Source organism: Salvia miltiorrhiza, chromosome 8 (genome assembly GCF_028751815.1).
Source record: "Salvia miltiorrhiza cultivar Shanhuang (shh) chromosome 8, IMPLAD_Smil_shh, whole genome shotgun sequence".
NCBI classification, from domain to species: domain Eukaryota; kingdom Viridiplantae; phylum Streptophyta; class Magnoliopsida; order Lamiales; family Lamiaceae; genus Salvia; species Salvia miltiorrhiza.
In genome coordinates, this window is record NC_080394.1 from 33,959,673 (window position 1) to 33,982,377 (window position 22,705).

At 35.7% G+C, this 22,705-nt stretch overlaps 2 protein-coding genes and 1 long non-coding RNA gene across 3 annotated transcripts; all 3 read right to left on the bottom strand.

Moving 5' to 3' along the window:
* Nucleotides 1-533: 533 nt before the first annotated feature.
* Nucleotides 534-2,356, bottom strand: LOC130997848 (uncharacterized). The gene is made up of 2 exons (XR_009093232.1): nucleotides 2,083-2,356; nucleotides 534-1,138 (listed from the first exon to the last, which is right to left on the bottom strand). It is a non-coding gene; the product is annotated as an uncharacterized LOC130997848 (long non-coding RNA).
* Nucleotides 2,357-6,033: 3,677 nt separating this feature from the next.
* On the bottom strand, nucleotides 6,034-10,076 carry LOC130998370 (uncharacterized). The gene is made up of 2 exons (XM_057923791.1): nucleotides 8,823-10,076; nucleotides 6,034-7,339 (listed from the first exon to the last, which is right to left on the bottom strand). Exon 2 carries the CDS (start codon nucleotides 7,333-7,335, stop codon nucleotides 6,034-6,036), a length of 1,302 nt encoding a protein of 433 aa, XP_057779774.1. The 5' UTR covers nucleotides 7,336-7,339; nucleotides 8,823-10,076.
* A 3,707-nt stretch (nucleotides 10,077-13,783) lies between these two features.
* On the bottom strand, nucleotides 13,784-17,826 carry LOC130998371 (uncharacterized). The gene is made up of 2 exons (XM_057923792.1): nucleotides 16,573-17,826; nucleotides 13,784-15,089 (listed from the first exon to the last, which is right to left on the bottom strand). Exon 2 carries the CDS (start codon nucleotides 15,083-15,085, stop codon nucleotides 13,784-13,786), a length of 1,302 nt encoding a protein of 433 aa, XP_057779775.1. The 5' UTR covers nucleotides 15,086-15,089; nucleotides 16,573-17,826.
* Nucleotides 17,827-22,705: the final 4,879 nt, after the last annotated feature.

Here is a 22,705-nt window from a genome sequence, read left to right on the forward strand (position 1 = left end):
GCAGGGACCGTGAATCATGCATTCTGAGACAACTTCATATAGTTTGGGGTTGTAACACCCTAATCTAATTAAGGAGTTAAATATAAAATTTAAATAAATATTTAATACGGAAGTCTTTTAAAATAATTTAAAACTCATTTTTAAAATAAATATTTTCGAAAATAATTTTAAGAAAAAGAATTCTTTAAATAAAATTGGTCTTTAAAGCACTTTTAAAACGATTTATAAGATATCAAAATTTTCAATAATGTATTCAAATATAAATCTTGATTTTTAAATCATAAATTTAACAACTTTATTTTCAAAGCATGACATGAAGATGTCAGAAAAATAATTAACTAATTAATAAAACTTGTACTAAGGAAAAACTCTAAATATAAAATAATATCTTTTTAGCAGCGGAAAATATAACAAAATAAAATCTTTATATAACTAAAATTATGTATGTATCCATGTATATATTTTCGTAAAGATATAAATTCTTAAATAAATATTTGAAATGAATTTAAATATAAATTAAACAAGTCATGACATTAAAATAATATAACAACATTTATTTAAATAAATCACACACAAATCTCAAATAGTATAGAATTTCAGAGTTTACATAACCAAAAGATATAACATGAAATAACATAATATGTTTTAAGAAACATTTATTTTAAATAGATTCGACGCGCCCATTCGACTCTCCACGCGCCTCCGATATCAATCACCTGAAAATGTTGAATATGGGATGAGCATACAGGGTACACTCAGTGTGGGAACATGCAATAATTGTCCATGTTAATAAAATGGTAACACATATTGTCATAACGTAACATAACTTCCATACGCACTGTGGCAACTCCAAGGACTTTAATGTCCCGGACCCTATATATGGATCCCTGGCGACAATATAATGGTTGCAACCCTGTAACGTGAAATCGCATTGTGGCATACCAAGGACGGTGAAGTCCTGGACCAATTATGCTGGCCCCTAGCGATAAATATTTTTACAACACATACGGTAAACACATAATATTAAAATGAACAAATATTAACCACGTGCATGTACTGAAATAAATCCCACACCTGAAACTTGAGCTTTGAAAGTTAACTGCGATAATTTAAAGTTCACGTCCTAATCGCGCCGCACCTAGCCAGATAATTTCAAATAATAAAACATAAGGGCCTAATTGAACTTTAGAGAACAATTTAAATTATAGGATCATGTAAAAATAATTGATCTAATGAATTTAATAGTAAAATATATTTTCTAATGAAAATTTGGAATAAGAAAAGATTTAAAATGAAAAATCCAGTTTAATTAGAGAGACATTAAAATGTGGAGTCCAGCCCAAACACCTAATTAAAATCGAGCCCACCAATTTAATCAAACCTAGGGCCCAAGCCCATTTTCCCTTCACCCTAAATTAAATTCACACCCCCACAACTCCATAACTCACGCAGCTTCACTCCCTCTCTCAACCCTCCTCCCTCTCCTCTTCTCGGCCTTCTGCCGCTGCCACCAGACGGCACGCCGCCGCCGGAAGCCGCCGGCTCTGCCTCCCCTTCCCATCTCCTCAACCTCTCTTCCTCTACCTCATCTCTCGCCTACCCCTGTCCTCTCCTCATCGCGAGCTGCGGCCGGTCCGACGCCCTTCGCCGCCTGCCACCACCTTCTCTTGCCCGGCAGAAGCACCGCCGTCGCCGTCCCACGACAGACAGTAGCAGCCGCCCAGCCACCTCCTCCCCCTATCTCGACTGGAACAGCGGGGCAGCCACCGAAGCTATAGCGCCGCCGCCGTCCCTGCTTCTCTACACCGCCGCCTCGGCATATGCAGCGGCGGCCGTTGCTCCGACGAGCAACCCCTTACCCCATTTCATTTTAATTCCCTCCATTATTCAAGGTTTCTAAATCTGAGTTTCTTTATTGTAAAATCAGTGAAATATGCATTCTATTTCAATTTCTTATCTGTATATGCATGTTTAAATTTATAAAAACAAGAATTTTGTGGGAGTTTGGTTGTTTTCTATAAATTGAAAGAAAACAGAAATCTTTGCATATGAAAATAAACTATACAAGTTTTTGAGAATTACCGATGGAGATTCGGCAGTGGGAAGGAAACAGGATGAATTATAAAAGACTTTTTCCTGTTGGATTTGCTGGGTATTTGCGATGAAGAAGATTAGATATACATATATATACTGGATTGAAATATCGTGGTTGAGGAGTAAAAATCGAATTTGTGAATTTGAGGATTCGTCAAAGATTTCAAGTGTGAAAGAAATCCTGCTGTGGAATTAAAAATCAAGATTTGAAATCAAAGTTTTGCTGCGGTAGAAATCAAAGTTTGTTGCTGTGTTGATCAAATCTTACGTGCTGCTGAAAGAAATCAAATTTGGTTAGCTGAAAGAAAGATACACGTTAATCTCATTTTCATTTCAATAAAAAGTTAATTACACAATAATTATATATATATATATGGGCTTGGAATGTATGATAAGTAAATGGGCCGGTATAATGTATATAAGCTTAGATTAAAAATTAAACAAGGTCCAACATATATTAAATTGCAAATAATAGTATTTAAGCCCAAATTAAAGTAAAATTAATTGAATATAATCTTCCATTTCCATAGATATAATCTATAGTTCGAAATCATACATCTAACTAGGGGCGCGATTAGATAATTCATGACATAGACTAAAATTTGAATAACCTCACAATTTAAATATAAAATGCTTCAAAATAATTTAAATATGAAATAATTTAAAACAAAAATTTAAATGAATTATTTGGTTTCGGGCTGTCACAACCCTACCCACTTAAATAAAATTTCGTCCTCGAAATTTAACTTACTTGGTTCTAACTGGGGATATCGAGCTAGAATTTCTTCTTCACGTTCCCAAGTAGCTTCATCAGGTCCGTGCCTAGTCCATTGAATTTTGACTAAGGGTATTTCTTTACCTCGCAAGACCTTTACTTTTCGATCTAATATAACACTTGGCTCTTCTTCGTATGTAAGGTCCTTGTTGATTTGGAGATTTTCATAATGGACGATGTGACTAGGATCGTGCAAATACTTTCGCAACATGGAAACGTGAAACACATTGTGCACTGCTGACAATTCTGGTGTTAAAGCTAGACGATAGGCAACATCACCTATGCGTTCTAGGATTTCAAACGGTCCAATAAATCGAGGTCTCAATTTTCCTTTCTTTCCGAATCGTAGAACTCCTTTCATTGGTGCTACTTTGATAAATACTTTTTCACCAACCTCGAAATATAACTCCTTTCTTCTGCGATCTGCATAAGATTTCTGTCGATCCTGCGCCATTTTAATCCTCTCCTTTATCTTCTCAATGACCTCAACCGTCTTCTCAATGATTTCCGGACCTAACACTTTTCGTTCACCAACTTCGTCCCAATATAATGGCGATCTACACTTTCTCCCATATAATGCCTCATACGGAGCCATTCTAAGAGTTGTTTGAAAACTGTTGTTGTATGCAAACTCGATTAATGGTAGATGAGTTTCCCAAGTGCCTCCAATATCCATGATACTAGTCCGCAACATATCTTCCAAAATTTGTATAGTCCTTTCGGATTGTCCGTCTGTTTGAGGATGATATGCTGTTGAAAAGTTAAGTTTAGTTCCCATAGCTGCGTGTAAGCTTTTCCAGAATCTGGATGTAAATCTTGGATCTCGATCAGAGACAATAGATACTGGCACTCCATGTAGTCTAACCACCTCTTGAACATACAGTCTCGCCAATTGGTCCATTGAGTATGTCATTTTTACTGGAATGAAGTGTGCGGACTTAGTGAGTCGATCTACAACTACCCAAACTGCATTGTGTCCACGTATTGTTCTTGGAAGTCTCACCACGAAGTCCATCGTAATGTGTTCCCATTTCCATTCGGGTATCTCCAATGGATTTAGCAATCCCGACGGTCGTTGATGTTCAGCTTTCACTTGTTGACATGTCATACATCTTCCAACATACTCAGCTATTGACCTCTTCATTCCTCTCCACCAAAATATATTTCGAAGATCTTTGTACATCTTGGTGCTTCCTGGATGTGCTGTGTAAGTCGTGCAGTGTGCCTCATCCAAAATTTCTCTTAGCAATTCTTTATCCTTAGGGACGCAAATTCTCCCTGCATATGTAAGTGTTCCATCACTTGCCAATGAGAAACTTGTATTATTGTCTTTTAACCCCTTACTTTTCATTTTCTGGAGGAAGCTGTTGGTCTCCTGCGCTTTTCTAATACGATCACGCAATGTAGGTTTAACAACTAGTGCTGCAAGCGTAGCCTCTGGGGTATTTGGACTAACCACCTCGAGATTCATCCTTTCAAATTCTTTTATCAAGGTTTCTTGTTGAGTTATCATTGAGGCTGGTTGTCCTTCTCCTTTTCTGCTAAGTGCATCGGCCACCACATTAGCCTTTCCAGGGTGATACTGTATGGTACAATCATAATCCTTCACGAGTTCTAGCCACCTTCTTTGCCTCATATTCAACTCCTTTTGCGTGAAGAAATATTTCAAACTTTTATGATCTGTGAAGATCTCACATTTTCCCCCATACAAGTAATGTCTCCAAATCTTTAGCGCGTGCACTACGGCTGCTAGCTCCAAATCATGCGTAGGGTAGTTATGTTCGTGCGTCTTCAATTGCCTTGACGCGTAAGCGATAACCTTTCCTTTCTGCATTAAAACACATCCCAGACCTTGCTTCGAGGCGTCGGTATAGATGACGAAATTTCCTGATTCATCGGGTATGGTCAACACTGGTGCTGTTGTTAACCTTATTTTCAATTCCTGAAAACTCTGCTCGCATTGATCAGTCCACTTGAACACAACTCCTTTTCTGGTTAATTGTGTCATTGAGCCTGCTATCTTTGAAAATCCCTCGATGAATCTTCTATAATAACCAGCGAGCCCTAAGAAACTTCTCACTTCACTGGCGTTGGTAGGTGCCTTCCAGTTATTTACAGCTTCCACCTTCGCTGGGTCCACCTTAATTCCATTAGCACTCACCACATGACCGAGAAAGACAACTTGATCTAGCCAAAATTCACACTTCTTAAATTTGGCGTAGAGTTTCTCATTTCGTAAGGTTTCCAAAGTGATTCTGAGATGTTCTTCGTGTTGCGCTTTGTCCTTAGAATATATCAGTATGTCATCAATGAATACTATGACAAACTTATCCAAATAAGGGTGGAAAACGCGGTTCATCAAATCCATAAATACCGCAGGGGCGTTTGTTAAACCAAAAGGCATGACTACGAATTCGTAATGGCCATATCTCGTTCGAAAAGCCGTCTTTGGTATATCACCTTCCTTTATTTTGAGTTGGTGATAACCCGACCTCAAATCGATTTTTGAAAACACTCCTGCTCCTTTCAACTGATCGAATAAATCCTCTATCCTTGGCAGAGGATACTTGTTCTTGATGGTGAGTTGATTGAGTTCTCGATAGTCGATACACATCCGCATTGTTCCGTCTTTCTTCTTGACAAACAAGACTGGCGCTCCCCAGGGTGATACACTTGGTCGAATAAACCCTAGGTCCAAAAGTTCTTGCAATTGTGTCTTCAATTCTTCCAATTCCTTTGGTGCCATTCTATACGGTGCTTTCGAAACAGGTGCTACTCCAGGTAACAAATCGATCGTAAACTCTACTTGCCTATCAGGTGGTATTCCAGGTAGATTTTCGGGGAAAACATCGGGGAATTCGCATACTACTGGAACATTTTCAAGGGTGAGTTCATCATTTTCCTTGCCTACTATGCTCACCAAATAAGCGTTGCAGCCTCCTTTATTCAATATCTTCATCGCCTTCATAGCAGATATCACCATGGGCATTTTCCTTGACTTTGATCCTTGAATAGCAACTTCTTTCTCCCCTGGTATTTTGAACACGACTTCTCTTTCGCGGCACTTAATTGTTGCATGGTTTCGACTTAACCAATCCATCCCCAGAATCACATCGAAATCGTGCATTTCGATAAGGTATAAGTCAGCTTCAAGCTTTCTATTCCTAAAATTTCAAGGAAATTTTTCTAGCAATCCTATTAGTCTTAATGGATTCTCCAGAGGGAATACTTATGTTCAAGTCTAAGTTCTCTACCTCCCAAATGATCTTATTCTTTTGACAAAACTTAAGGGAAATAAATGAGTGTGAAGCTCCAGAATCAAATAGAACAACAGCAGGTGTTCCTGATATAATTAGCGTACCCGTCATTGTGTTGTCATCCTCAACTTCTTCTTGTTGTTTTAAGGAAAAGAAACGAGCATTTCCTTTTCTTTCTGGCTCTTTGCCACTTCCTTTGTTTAGCCCAACGTTCATTCTCCCTTCTAGCACATTCCGCTTGTTCTTAGGACAAGTACTCGATGTATGTCCCGGTTCATGGCAAAAGAAGCAAACTCCTTTTCCCCACAGACACTCTCCATTGTGGAACTTTCCACACTTCTGACATTGTGGTTTGGTTACTTGTGTGTTTGCACTGGTGTTACCGCCAAATTTCGACCTCTTATCTTGGAAGTTTCCTCCACTTTGGTTAGGATTTTCCCATCTCCTCTTTATTGGTTGATTTGTCGATTTTGATGTAGGATGGTTTGTTCCAAGAGCCGTGCCCACTTCTTCCGCTCGCTTAACCAGGTCGCTGAAATCGTCAATCACATGTGCAGCCATAATTCCTTTGATATCAATTCTTAACCCTTTTCTGAACCTAGCGATCATCTTATCTTCTGTATCAACTAGGTGTGGAGCAAAACGGGCCAACTCATTGAATTTCCTTTCATACTCCTCTATAGTCATATTCCCTTGTTTCAACTCAAAGAACTCGGTCTCCTTCTTTTCTCTGAATGAGAGAGGAAAGTATTTATTCATTACCACCTCCTTGAAAATTTTCCAATTTAGAACATTGCGATCTTCCTCTCCCAACAAGCGATAGAAATGTTTCCACCATTGTCGAGCGTCCTCTTTGAGTTGAAAAACAGCGCATGAAACTTTCTGCTCATCACTACAGTTGATGTGAGTGAAGATACGTTCAAGCTCTTCCAACCACTCTTCGGCTGCTAGCGGTCCATCACGTCCATTGAATCGTGGTGGATTATAGTTTCGAAATCGCTCTACAGCTTGATCTATCGTGTTAGAGGTTCGGTTTAGGTCGGTTTGGGTAGCCTGAGTTTGGGCCTGCTGTTGGACAAAACCCTGTAAAGCGCTCAAGAATTGACTCATGAAGTCTCCTCCATTTGTTGGATGAGTTCGTCCTGCTTCTGCTTCGTGATTAGTATTTGAACTCTCGGCGTTGTGGGACTGTGCGCGTGTATTCCTCATTGTTCTATATTCAAAGGCACTATCAGTTTCTATTCTACACTCGCTTGAGAGAATGATACTAAAAGAAAATTCTAGGTTATTCGTAATTCGAGGACTATGTTCAAAAAAATAAATTTTTCGTGAATCATACTTTATCATCATGAACTGAAATAATTTCTGAAATAAATTCATTGCTGCAATTAATCTTCAACATAATAACTTGTATACTGAACTTTCTCATAATAACTTGCATAATGAACTTGAACTTTCTGATAATAACTTCAATTATTGCAGCAAATTTCAACATACTTTCAACGTAAACAATTTATACTCATCCCCATAAAAAAAAATACTTTGAAATACATTTACCTTGAAGTCGGAGCACGTAGAGGTCGAATGGATTTCTCACACATGACTTTTAAAAATTTTAAATAAAATATTTTTGCAGAGTCTACAGGAAAGTAGACCTGCTCTGATACCATGCTGTAACACCCTAATCTAATTAAGGAGTTAAATATAAAATTTAAATAAATATTTAATACGGAAGTCTTTTAAAATAATTTAAAACTCATTTTTAAAATAAATATTTTCGAAAATAATTTTAAGAAAAAGAATTCTTTAAATAAAATTGGTCTTTAAAGCACTTTTAAAACGATTTATAAGATATCAAAATTTTCAATAATGTATTCAAATATAAATCTTGATTTTTAAATCATAAATTTAACAACTTTATTTTCAAAGCATGACATGAAGATGTCAGAAAAATAATTAACTAATTAATAAAACTTGTACTAAGGAAAAACTCTAAATATAAAATAATATCTTTTTAGCAGCGGAAAATATAACAAAATAAAATCTTTATATAACTAAAATTATGTATGTATCCATGTATATATTTTCGTAAAGATATAAATTCTTAAATAAATATTTGAAATGAATTTAAATATAAATTAAACAAGTCATGACATTAAAATAATATAACAACATTTATTTAAATAAATCACACACAAATCTCAAATAGTATAGAATTTCAGAGTTTACATAACCAAAAGATATAACATGAAATAACATAATATGTTTTAAGAAACATTTATTTTAAATAGATTCGACGCGCCCATTCGACTCTCCACGCGCCTCCGATATCAATCACCTGAAAATGTTGAATATGGGATGAGCATACAGGGTACACTCAGTGTGGGAACATGCAATAATTGTCCATGTTAATAAAATGGTAACACATATTGTCATAACGTAACATAACTTCCATACGCACTGTGGCAACTCCAAGGACTTTAATGTCCCGGACCCTATATATGGATCCCTGGCGACAATATAATGGTTGCAACCCTGTAACGTGAAATCGCATTGTGGCATACCAAGGACGGTGAAGTCCTGGACCAATTATGCTGGCCCCTAGCGATAAATATTTTTACAACACATACGGTAAACACATAATATTAAAATGAACAAATATTAACCACGTGCATGTACTGAAATAAATCCCACACCTGAAACTTGAGCTTTGAAAGTTAACTGCGATAATTTAAAGTTCACGTCCTAATCGCGCCGCACCTAGCCAGATAATTTCAAATAATAAAACATAAGGGCCTAATTGAACTTTAGAGAACAATTTAAATTATAGGATCATGTAAAAATAATTGATCTAATGAATTTAATAGTAAAATATATTTTCTAATGAAAATTTGGAATAAGAAAAGATTTAAAATGAAAAATCCAGTTTAATTAGAGAGACATTAAAATGTGGAGTCCAGCCCAAACACCTAATTAAAATCGAGCCCACCAATTTAATCTAACCTAGGGCCCAAGCCCATTTTCCCTTCACCCTAAATTAAATTCACACCCCCACAACTCCATAACTCACGCAGCTTCACTCCCTCTCTCAACCCTCCTCCCTCTCCTCTTCTCGGCCTTCTGCCGCTGCCACCAGACGGCACGCCGCCGCCGGAAGCCGCCGGCTCTGCCTCCCCTTCCCATCTCCTCAACCTCTCTTCCTCTACCTCATCTCTCGCCTACCCCTGTCCTCTCCTCATCGCGAGCTGCGGCCGGTCCGACGCCCTTCGCCGCCTGCCACCACCTTCTCTTGCCCGGCAGAAGCACCGCCGTCGCCGTCCCACGACAGACAGTAGCAGCCGCCCAGCCACCTCCTCCCCCTATCTCGACTGGAACAGCGGGGCAGCCACCGAAGCTATAGCGCCGCCGCCGTCCCTGCTTCTCTACACCGCCGCCTCGGCATATGCAGCGGCGGCCGTTGCTCCGACGAGCAACCCCTTACCCCATTTCATTTTAATTCCCTCCATTATTCAAGGTTTCTAAATCTGAGTTTCTTTATTGTAAAATCAGTGAAATATGCATTCTATTTCAATTTCTTATCTGTATATGCATGTTTAAATTTATAAAAACAAGAATTTTGTGGGAGTTTGGTTGTTTTCTATAAATTGAAAGAAAACAGAAATCTTTGCATATGAAAATAAACTATACAAGTTTTTGAGAATTACCGATGGAGATTCGGCAGTGGGAAGGAAACAGGATGAATTATAAAAGACTTTTTCCTGTTGGATTTGCTGGGTATTTGCGATGAAGAAGATTAGATATACATATATATACTGGATTGAAATATCGTGGTTGAGGAGTAAAAATCGAATTTGTGAATTTGAGGATTCGTCAAAGATTTCAAGTGTGAAAGAAATCCTGCTGTGGAATTAAAAATCAAGATTTGAAATCAAAGTTTTGCTGCGGTAGAAATCAAAGTTTGTTGCTGTGTTGATCAAATCTTACGTGCTGCTGAAAGAAATCAAATTTGGTTAGCTGAAAGAAAGATACACGTTAATCTCATTTTCATTTCAATAAAAAGTTAATTACACAATAATTATATATATATATATATGGGCTTGGAATGTATGATAAGTAAATGGGCCGGTATAATGTATATAAGCTTAGATTAAAAATTAAACAAGGTCCAACATATATTAAATTGCAAATAATAGTATTTAAGCCCAAATTAAAGTAAAATTAATTGAATATAATCTTCCATTTCCATAGATATAATCTATAGTTCGAAATCATACATCTAACTAGGGGCGCGATTAGATAATTCATGACATAGACTAAAATTTGAATAACCTCACAATTTAAATATAAAATGCTTCAAAATAATTTAAATATGAAATAATTTAAAACAAAAATTTAAATGAATTATTTGGTTTCGGGCTGTCACAACCCTACCCACTTAAATAAAATTTCGTCCTCGAAATTTAACTTACTTGGTTCTAACTGGGGATATCGAGCTAGAATTTCTTCTTCACGTTCCCAAGTAGCTTCATCAGGTCCGTGCCTAGTCCATTGAATTTTGACTAAGGGTATTTCTTTACCTCGCAAGACCTTTACTTTTCGATCTAATATAACACTTGGCTCTTCTTCGTATGTAAGGTCCTTGTTGATTTGGAGATTTTCATAATGGACGATGTGACTAGGATCGTGCAAATACTTTCGCAACATGGAAACGTGAAACACATTGTGCACTGCTGACAATTCTGGTGTTAAAGCTAGACGATAGGCAACATCACCTATGCGTTCTAGGATTTCAAACGGTCCAATAAATCGAGGTCTCAATTTTCCTTTCTTTCCGAATCGTAGAACTCCTTTCATTGGTGCTACTTTGATAAATACTTTTTCACCAACCTCGAAATATAACTCCTTTCTTCTGCGATCTGCATAAGATTTCTGTCGATCCTGCGCCATTTTAATCCTCTCCTTTATCTTCTCAATGACCTCAACCGTCTTCTCAATGATTTCCGGACCTAACACTTTTCGTTCACCAACTTCGTCCCAATATAATGGCGATCTACACTTTCTCCCATATAATGCCTCATACGGAGCCATTCTAAGAGTTGTTTGAAAACTGTTGTTGTATGCAAACTCGATTAATGGTAGATGAGTTTCCCAAGTGCCTCCAATATCCATGATACTAGTCCGCAACATATCTTCCAAAATTTGTATAGTCCTTTCGGATTGTCCGTCTGTTTGAGGATGATATGCTGTTGAAAAGTTAAGTTTAGTTCCCATAGCTGCGTGTAAGCTTTTCCAGAATCTGGATGTAAATCTTGGATCTCGATCAGAGACAATAGATACTGGCACTCCATGTAGTCTAACCACCTCTTGAACATACAGTCTCGCCAATTGGTCCATTGAGTATGTCATTTTTACTGGAATGAAGTGTGCGGACTTAGTGAGTCGATCTACAACTACCCAAACTGCATTGTGTCCACGTATTGTTCTTGGAAGTCTCACCACGAAGTCCATCGTAATGTGTTCCCATTTCCATTCGGGTATCTCCAATGGATTTAGCAATCCCGACGGTCGTTGATGTTCAGCTTTCACTTGTTGACATGTCATACATCTTCCAACATACTCAGCTATTGACCTCTTCATTCCTCTCCACCAAAATATATTTCGAAGATCTTTGTACATCTTGGTGCTTCCTGGATGTGCTGTGTAAGTCGTGCAGTGTGCCTCATCCAAAATTTCTCTTAGCAATTCTTTATCCTTAGGGACGCAAATTCTCCCTGCATATGTAAGTGTTCCATCACTTGCCAATGAGAAACTTGTATTATTGTCTTTTAACCCCTTACTTTTCATTTTCTGGAGGAAGCTGTTGGTCTCCTGCGCTTTTCTAATACGATCACGCAATGTAGGTTTAACAACTAGTGCTGCAAGCGTAGCCTCTGGGGTATTTGGACTAACCACCTCGAGATTCATCCTTTCAAATTCTTTTATCAAGGTTTCTTGTTGAGTTATCATTGAGGCTGGTTGTCCTTCTCCTTTTCTGCTAAGTGCATCGGCCACCACATTAGCCTTTCCAGGGTGATACTGTATGGTACAATCATAATCCTTCACGAGTTCTAGCCACCTTCTTTGCCTCATATTCAACTCCTTTTGCGTGAAGAAATATTTCAAACTTTTATGATCTGTGAAGATCTCACATTTTCCCCCATACAAGTAATGTCTCCAAATCTTTAGCGCGTGCACTACGGCTGCTAGCTCCAAATCATGCGTAGGGTAGTTATGTTCGTGCGTCTTCAATTGCCTTGACGCGTAAGCGATAACCTTTCCTTTCTGCATTAAAACACATCCCAGACCTTGCTTCGAGGCGTCGGTATAGATGACGAAATTTCCTGATTCATCGGGTATGGTCAACACTGGTGCTGTTGTTAACCTTATTTTCAATTCCTGAAAACTCTGCTCGCATTGATCAGTCCACTTGAACACAACTCCTTTTCTGGTTAATTGTGTCATTGAGCCTGCTATCTTTGAAAATCCCTCGATGAATCTTCTATAATAACCAGCGAGCCCTAAGAAACTTCTCACTTCACTGGCGTTGGTAGGTGCCTTCCAGTTATTTACAGCTTCCACCTTCGCTGGGTCCACCTTAATTCCATTAGCACTCACCACATGACCGAGAAAGACAACTTGATCTAGCCAAAATTCACACTTCTTAAATTTGGCGTAGAGTTTCTCATTTCGTAAGGTTTCCAAAGTGATTCTGAGATGTTCTTCGTGTTGCGCTTTGTCCTTAGAATATATCAGTATGTCATCAATGAATACTATGACAAACTTATCCAAATAAGGGTGGAAAACGCGGTTCATCAAATCCATAAATACCGCAGGGGCGTTTGTTAAACCAAAAGGCATGACTACGAATTCGTAATGGCCATATCTCGTTCGAAAAGCCGTCTTTGGTATATCACCTTCCTTTATTTTGAGTTGGTGATAACCCGACCTCAAATCAATTTTTGAAAACACTCCTGCTCCTTTCAACTGATCGAATAAATCCTCTATCCTTGGCAGAGGATACTTGTTCTTGATGGTGAGTTGATTGAGTTCTCGATAGTCGATACACATCCGCATTGTTCCGTCTTTCTTCTTGACAAACAAGACTGGCGCTCCCCAGGGTGATACACTTGGTCGAATAAACCCTAGGTCCAAAAGTTCTTGCAATTGTGTCTTCAATTCTTCCAATTCCTTTGGTGCCATTCTATACGGTGCTTTCGAAACAGGTGCTACTCCAGGTAACAAATCGATCGTAAACTCTACTTGCCTATCAGGTGGTATTCCAGGTAGATTTTCGGGGAAAACATCGGGGAATTCGCATACTACTGGAACATTTTCAAGGGTGAGTTCATCATTTTCCTTGCCTACTATGCTCACCAAATAAGCGTTGCAGCCTCCTTTATTCAATATCTTCATCGCCTTCATAGCAGATATCACCATGGGCATTTTCCTTGACTTTGATCCTTGAATAGCAACTTCTTTCTCCCCTGGTATTTTGAACACGACTTCTCTTTCGCGGCACTTAATTGTTGCATGGTTTCGACTTAACCAATCCATCCCCAGAATCACATCGAAATCGTGCATTTCGATAAGGTATAAGTCAGCTTCAAGCTTTCTATTCCTAAAATTTCAAGGAAATTTTTCTAGCAATCCTATTAGTCTTAATGGATTCTCCAGAGGGAATACTTATGTTCAAGTCTAAGTTCTCTACCTCCCAAATGATCTTATTCTTTTGACAAAACTTAAGGGAAATAAATGAGTGTGAAGCTCCAGAATCAAATAGAACAACAGCAGGTGTTCCTGATATAATTAGCGTACCCGTCATTGTGTTGTCATCCTCAACTTCTTCTTGTTGTTTTAAGGAAAAGAAACGAGCATTTCCTTTTCTTTCTGGCTCTTTGCCACTTCCTTTGTTTAGCCCAACGTTCATTCTCCCTTCTAGCACATTCCGCTTGTTCTTAGGACAAGTACTCGATGTATGTCCCGGTTCATGGCAAAAGAAGCAAACTCCTTTTCCCCACAGACACTCTCCATTGTGGAACTTTCCACACTTCTGACATTGTGGTTTGGTTACTTGTGTGTTTGCACTGGTGTTACCGCCAAATTTCGACCTCTTATCTTGGAAGTTTCCTCCACTTTGGTTAGGATTTTCCCATCTCCTCTTTATTGGTTGATTTGTCGATTTTGATGTAGGATGGTTTGTTCCAAGAGCCGTGCCCACTTCTTCCGCTCGCTTAACCAGGTCGCTGAAATCGTCAATCACATGTGCAGCCATAATTCCTTTGATATCAATTCTTAACCCTTTTCTGAACCTAGCGATCATCTTATCTTCTGTATCAACTAGGTGTGGAGCAAAACGGGCCAACTCATTGAATTTCCTTTCATACTCCTCTATAGTCATATTCCCTTGTTTCAACTCAAAGAACTCGGTCTCCTTCTTTTCTCTGAATGAGAGAGGAAAGTATTTATTCATTACCACCTCCTTGAAAATTTTCCAATTTAGAACATTGCGATCTTCCTCTCCCAACAAGCGATAGAAATGTTTCCACCATTGTCGAGCGTCCTCTTTGAGTTGAAAAACAGCGCATGAAACTTTCTGCTCATCACTACAGTTGATGTGAGTGAAGATACGTTCAAGCTCTTCCAACCACTCTTCGGCTGCTAGCGGTCCATCACGTCCATTGAATCGTGGTGGATTATAGTTTCGAAATCGCTCTACAGCTTGATCTATCGTGTTAGAGGTTCGGTTTAGGTCGGTTTGGGTAGCCTGAGTTTGGGCCTGCTGTTGGACAAAACCCTGTAAAGCGCTCAAGAATTGACTCATGAAGTCTCCTCCATTTGTTGGATGAGTTCGTCCTGCTTCTGCTTCGTGATTAGTATTTGAACTCTCGGCGTTGTGGGACTGTGCGCGTGTATTCCTCATTGTTCTATATTCAAAGGCACTATCAGTTTCTATTCTACACTCGCTTGAGAGAATGATACTAAAAGAAAATTCTAGGTTATTCGTAATTCGAGGACTATGTTCAAAAAAATAAATTTTTCGTGAATCATACTTTATCATCATGAACTGAAATAATTTCTGAAATAAATTCATTGCTGCAATTAATCTTCAACATAATAACTTGTATACTGAACTTTCTCATAATAACTTGCATAATGAACTTGAACTTTCTGATAATAACTTCAATTATTGCAGCAAATTTCAACATACTTTCAACGTAAACAATTTATACTCATCCCCATAAAAAAAAATACTTTGAAATACATTTACCTTGAAGTCGGAGCACGTAGAGGTCGAATGGATTTCTCACACATGACTTTTAAAAATTTTAAATAAAATATTTTTGCAGAGTCTACAGGAAAGTAGACCTGCTCTGATACCATGCTGTAACACCCTAATCTAATTAAGGAGTTAAATATAAAATTTAAATAAATATTTAATACGGAAGTCTTTTAAAATAATTTAAAACTCATTTTTAAAATAAATATTTTCGAAAATAATTTTAAGAAAAAGAATTCTTTAAATAAAATTGGTCTTTAAAGCACTTTTAAAACGATTTATAAGATATCAAAATTTTCAATAATGTATTCAAATATAAATCTTGATTTTTAAATCATAAATTTAACAACTTTATTTTCAAAGCATGACATGAAGATGTCAGAAAAATAATTAACTAATTAATAAAACTTGTACTAAGGAAAAACTCTAAATATAAAATAATATCTTTTTAGCAGCGGAAAATATAACAAAATAAAATCTTTATATAACTAAAATTATGTATGTATCCATGTATATATTTTCGTAAAGATATAAATTCTTAAATAAATATTTGAAATGAATTTAAATATAAATTAAACAAGTCATGACATTAAAATAATATAACAACATTTATTTAAATAAATCACACACAAATCTCAAATAGTATAGAATTTCAGAGTTTACATAACCAAAAGATATAACATGAAATAACATAATATGTTTTAAGAAACATTTATTTTAAATAGATTCGACGCGCCCATTCGACTCTCCACGCGCCTCCGATATCAATCACCTGAAAATGTTGAATATGGGATGAGCATACAGGGTACACTCAGTGTGGGAACATGCAATAATTGTCCATGTTAATAAAATGGTAACACATATTGTCATAACGTAACATAACTTCCATACGCACTGTGGCAACTCCAAGGACTTTAATGTCCCGGACCCTATATATGGATCCCTGGCGACAATATAATGGTTGCAACCCTGTAACGTGAAATCGCATTGTGGCATACCAAGGACGGTGAAGTCCTGGACCAATTATGCTGGCCCCTAGCGATAAATATTTTTACAACACATACGGTAAACACATAATATTAAAATGAACAAATATTAACCACGTGCATGTACTGAAATAAATCCCACACCTGAAACTTGAGCTTTGAAAGTTAACTGCGATAATTTAAAGTTCACGTCCTAATCGCGCCGCACCTAGCCAGATAATTTCAAATAATAAAACATAAGGGCCTAATTGAACTTTAGAGAACAATTTAAATTATAGGATCATGTAAAAATAATTGATCTAATGAATTTAATAGTAAAATATATTTTCTAATGAAAATTTGGAATAAGAAAAGATTTAAAATGAAAAATCCAGTTTAATTAGAGAGACATTAAAATGTGGAGTCCAGCCCAAACACCTAATTAAAATCGAGCCCACCAATTTAATCTAACCTAGGGCCCAAGCCCATTTTCCCTTCACCCTAAATTAAATTCACACCCCCACAACTCCATAACTCACGCAGCTTCACTCCCTCTCTCAACCCTCCTCCCTCTCCTCTTCTCGGCCTTCTGCCGCTGCCACCAGACGGCACGCCGCCGCCGGAAGCCGCCGGCTCTGCCTCCCCTTCCCATCTCCTCAACCTCTCTTCCTCTACCTCATCTCTCGCCTACCCCTGTCCTCTCCTCATCGCGAGCTGCGGCCGGTCCGACGCCCTTCGCCGCCTGCCACCACCTTCTCTTGCCCGGCAGAAGCACCGCCGTCGCCGTCCCACGACAGACAGTAGCAGCCGCCCAGCCACCTCCTCCCCCTATCTCGACTGGAACAGCGGGGCAGCCACCGAAGCTATAGCGCCGCCGCCGTCCCTGCTTCTCTACACCGCCGCCTCGGCATATGCAGCGGCGGCCGTTGCTCCGACGAGCAACCCCTTACCCCATTTCATTTTAATTCCCTCCATTATTCAAGGTTTCTAAATCTGAGTTTCTTTATTGTAAAATCAGTGAAATATGCATTCTATTTCAATTTCTTATCTGTATATGCATGTTTAAATTTATAAAAACAAGAATTTTGTGGGAGTTTGGTTGTTTTCTATAAATTGAAAGAAAACAGAAATCTTTGCATATGAAAATAAACTATACAAGTTTTTGAGAATTACCGATGGAGATTCGGCAGTGGGAAGGAAACAGGATGAATTATAAAAGACTTTTTCCTGTTGGATTTGCTGGGTATTTGCGATGAAGAAGATTAGATATACATATATATACTGGATTGAAATATCGTGGTTGAGGAGTAAAAATCGAATTTGTGAATTTGAGGATTCGTCAAAGATTTCAAGTGTGAAAGAAATCCTGCTGTGGAATTAAAAATCAAGATTTGAAATCAAAGTTTTGCTGCGGTAGAAATCAAAGTTTGTTGCTGTGTTGATCAAATCTTACGTGCTGCTGAAAGAAATCAAATTTGGTTAGCTGAAAGAAAGATACACGTTAATCTCATTTTCATTTCAATAAAAAGTTAATTACACAATAATTATATATATATATATGGGCTTGGAGTGTATGATAAGTAAATGGGCCGGTATAATGTATATAAGCTTAGATTAAAAATTAAACAAGGTCCAACATATATTAAATTGCAAATAATAGTATTTAAGCCCAAATTAAAGTAAAATTAATTGAATATAATCTTCCATTTCCATAGATATAATCTATAGTTCGAAATCATACATCTAACTAGGGGCGCGATTAGATAATTCATGACATAGACTAAAATTTGAATAACCTCACAATTTAAATATAAAATGCTTCAAAATAATTTAAATATGAAATAATTTAAAACAAAAATTTAAATGAATTATTTGGTTTCGGGCTGTCACAGGGGTTCTCTTCATTATGAGGCACTCTGTGCTTGTAAAATCGTCTATGTTATCCATCAGATAACATTGAGACTTGCGTTTTATAAAAAGAACAATAGGAGCATGAGGAAGCCTTCGCTTTTGAAATTCAACAGTTGAGATAATTGTATGAAAATAAAGAGAAGCATCATAATTTAAGTTAGTTAGAGTATAAAGACTATATCATATTTATAAAATAGTAATAAAAGTTTACGTGCAGTGTGCTCACCAAACACTTTCCCATGCTTCAGATCAATTATGAGCTCTTGAAGTTTCATTTTACATACTTAAACCAATATATCTGGCGTATCTTTTGATTGTAGTCCCCTTCTATTAACAAACCTTGTGATTTTTCGTCATTTTGGGTTGTAGATAAAGATAATAAACAACGACGGATATCCACTCAACCTATAAATAATTATGGCATCTTGATATTTTGAATCATATATCGTTTTCCTCTAGTGAACGATGATGGTAGTATGATTGGTTTACCAACAAAAGAACTCAGTGGCGGAGACACATTGGTGCAAGGGGGGTACAACTGTACCCCCAAATTTCTTATATTATATATATATATATATATATATATATATATAAGAAATACAAGAAAAAATAGAATGTATCATTTTAATAATTATAATATTCATGTTAATTATTTAATATTTTATAGTAATTTGTTATATTAGTTTGTTAAATTTGTATTATTTTTTACTCATTTTCATTTCTTAGTTAATTTTTAGTTTTGAATTTGAGTCAATGATCGAGTCAAAGTAAAATTATGAACTATTAATAATGAATTAGTTTATTTTTTTAGAATATGAAATAATTTTCAAAAAAAAAATGCGTAAAAGTAGGTCTTTATATGGTTTCAATGTACTTGTCGTTAAATGAATAGAACTGCAGAAACTATTTATTATATTAAGTGATTGATTCTAATTCTAAGTTCATTGAAATTCTACTTGAATATATAAATGAATCGTACGAAATGTTTAAAAATAATTAGCTCGGGAGCTCTCACCCCCGAACCCTCATACAAATATTTTCAGGCATTGTATAAATTTAATACCCCCAAATCACAAATCCTGGATCCGCCACTGAAAGAACTGTCGACATTTTCCTTGGTTTTGGAATCTCTTAGGTTACCATATCTTTCGAACCTAAAGGATGATTGATTGTGACTGATCTATTGTAACCTCTGTGTTTCCATCATTTTGTATACGTAAACAATAAATTATTGGAGTAATCGTCTCGCAAGGAAAAGTTGTTGTCCCTCATTTTCTCTGTCTTGCAACTGAACTGCTAAAAACTTTCTCAATGTGAGTGTATTTCTATTGCTAGTGTCAGATGCGATATATATGTTGAATATCTAGATAGTATCCATCTTTCCCATAAATGAATATAGAAGGATACTGTAGTGGAAGTTAAGAAGGGTGGAATTCATGGATGCGCTGAAGTTTTCCGTATCTCTTCTCGACAATCTCTTGTCGAGTATTGACTCAAAATCTTCAACAATAACAAATTGTGGTGCACTTGGCATATTGTATCATTGTATGTGCTACTATCCTTTGATCTCTTTTCTACCCGCCAAAGTTTCAAATCAAGAGAGCTATGGCATGTGATATGATCAATAACTATTCAATAAATATTTGCATAAGAACTATTGTCGTCAATTATTTGTTTTAGGTAAAACATAATTGAATCATCCAAATCCTTAGGGTTTCCTTTACTGTAAAATCGTAATATTATAATATTAATATATAACTATGTCAAAAACATCAATACTATATTCAACAAAAAATCAAATAACTATACAAATTCTACCTCGAAAAAAAGATATTATAACAACAAAAATTTATAACAAATCAAGGAAAAATTTGAGCTACTAATAAAATACTACTCCCTCTGTCCGTCAAGATTATGCAAAATTGCTTGGGCACAAGATTTAATAAAATTGGTGATGATTTTGATGTAGCGAAAAAAATGGTCCCACCACTTTATGAGATGTGTGGTTGAGATTGAATTTGGGGTGAGTTTTTGTAAATAAAGAGTGTTAGTAAGGATAAAATATTAAAGAGAATGATGGGACAATTGCCTTAAAAGGAAAGTGACATAATCTTGGCGGACGCCCGATATAGTAATTTTTACATAATCTTGGCGGACGGAGGGAGTAATTTATAACATCAGTACTAGTATTATATATATATGTAAGAATTTTCATTTCATTTGGAATTCTCATTCCAACATCTATAGGAATCATTAGTCATTCCATTCCATTTTAATCATTCTAAATTTAAGTTTTGACATATATATTTATATGGAACATGTATATACGAAACATACATCATTATTATTATTATTATTATTATTATTATTATTATTGTTATTATTATTATTATTATTATTATTATTATTCATTTTTTACTCGAAATATAAAAAATATTTTTTTGAATAAAAATATATTTTTAAAATAAAATATTATCGGCTTTATATAAGCAATAGTCTAATATATGGACTAAAATTGATGCAATTCATTCATAATTATATATAATAAGATTCTATGTAGTATATATTTTATGTAATTTGTTCTCATTCTCTCTTTCATGCTTCTAAGTATATATATATATATATATATATAGGGTGCGGTTATAGTGAGAACTACACTTATCGTGAGAACATAAGAACCATTAAAATCAATGCATCTACTATATAAATTAATGCATTCGCTATTAAATTTAATGCATCCGAAAATAATAATTTTTTTGCTCCCTTCAGGATTCGAACCCAGGATCTGCATTCATCCACCAAGATGATGCATCCACCGTATATCTTGATGATCCAATGGTTTAAAATGGTTCTATGTTCTAATTTTATTTAGTGGTTCTTATTTGAACCTCTCCCTATATATATATTTTTCTTATTTATGTGTACATAAAAAATTACACTAACTAATTGATTTTTTATTTCTAACTTATATGCACTAAAAACGCCGTGCCCAAATCATTAAAAAATATGTTCAATTAAAGTAACTATTTATAGTATAACAACGAATACAATTGAAAGTATAATTTATGAAATTTATAGACATATATTTTTATGATGAAATAAGATTTTTAAAAAAATGAGAATTGATATGCTTACAATTTAACAATGTAGATAAAATAATATGTGAAATTCATGCTAAATTTTATGGACTCGTTAATAATGTTTAGTCTTAACATAATTATGTAATTAGTTAACATATATCCTTGCTTGCTCATTTCCAAGATGTAATGATTTGAAAGTGAGAATTCTCACCTTGACTTTGCGATATTGTACATTATGATTTTAAGTAATACATCAATTTCTCTGACCTTTAAAAAAAAACACTTAAACTTATATTTGATTCATTCCACAGCTTTTTATACTTTCCGAGCTTAACTCCATGTTAAATGGTGAAAACAGAATTATAACTACGAATATCTTATAATTTACAACGATCATGATATTATAATTTTTTAAATAAATAAAAAAGAGCTAAAACCGCAATTTAAGACCTAAACTTTAGGTTGAAAATGAAATGTACTAAACTCCAAATCGAGGACAATATAAAATTATTTTATATTAAAAAAGTGTATATTCCTTTCCTTCAAAAAAAAAAAGTGTATATTCCAGAAAAATGTTTGAGTTAGGGTTATTAATTAAACACGTATCCATTATATTTAATTGTGTTTTGTTCAATTTCGGCCGCAGTTTATTTTTATTAGGGTAATAGTCTGTATATAGTATCTTAATGTGATAAATAACTAATCTGGTAAAACTAAAGATTGCCGCCCCACCCACAACCTGTGATGTTACCCAATCAGCTAATCCATATTTTGCGATTGACTTTTTACATGTTATCAATATCAATTCTCGTTGAACAAGAACAAGTGCCAAACACTAAAATTTCAAAAGTCCCATCATCAATCATAGTTCCATGTTATATGTCTTTCTCCATTTTCCATGTTTGAATGATTATTATTTATTACTCATGACCCTTTTAATAGGATAAAATACACGAGACCAAAAATAATTCAAGAAATAGTACATCAAATTTACCAATGGCGAAAATTAAAAAAATTCATCTTGTATTCACTTCCTAGACGAAGTGAATACAAATTTTAAAAAAGTTAATTGTGTATTTGATGAGCGAAGATTGATATTAAAAAAAGTTAAGTCTGTTAATAATAATGTGTAAATATGTTAGAATTTCAAAATTTACAGTATTATTTATATAAAAGGATAAAAATAGAATTTGTAGATGAATGAAAATGAAAACTAAAAAGTCAATCCGTAGATGGGTGCAATATTCTAGAGTTGAAAAAGGAAGAATGGAAAATTAGTCTCATTTGTTTATGAGTCCAGCATATTC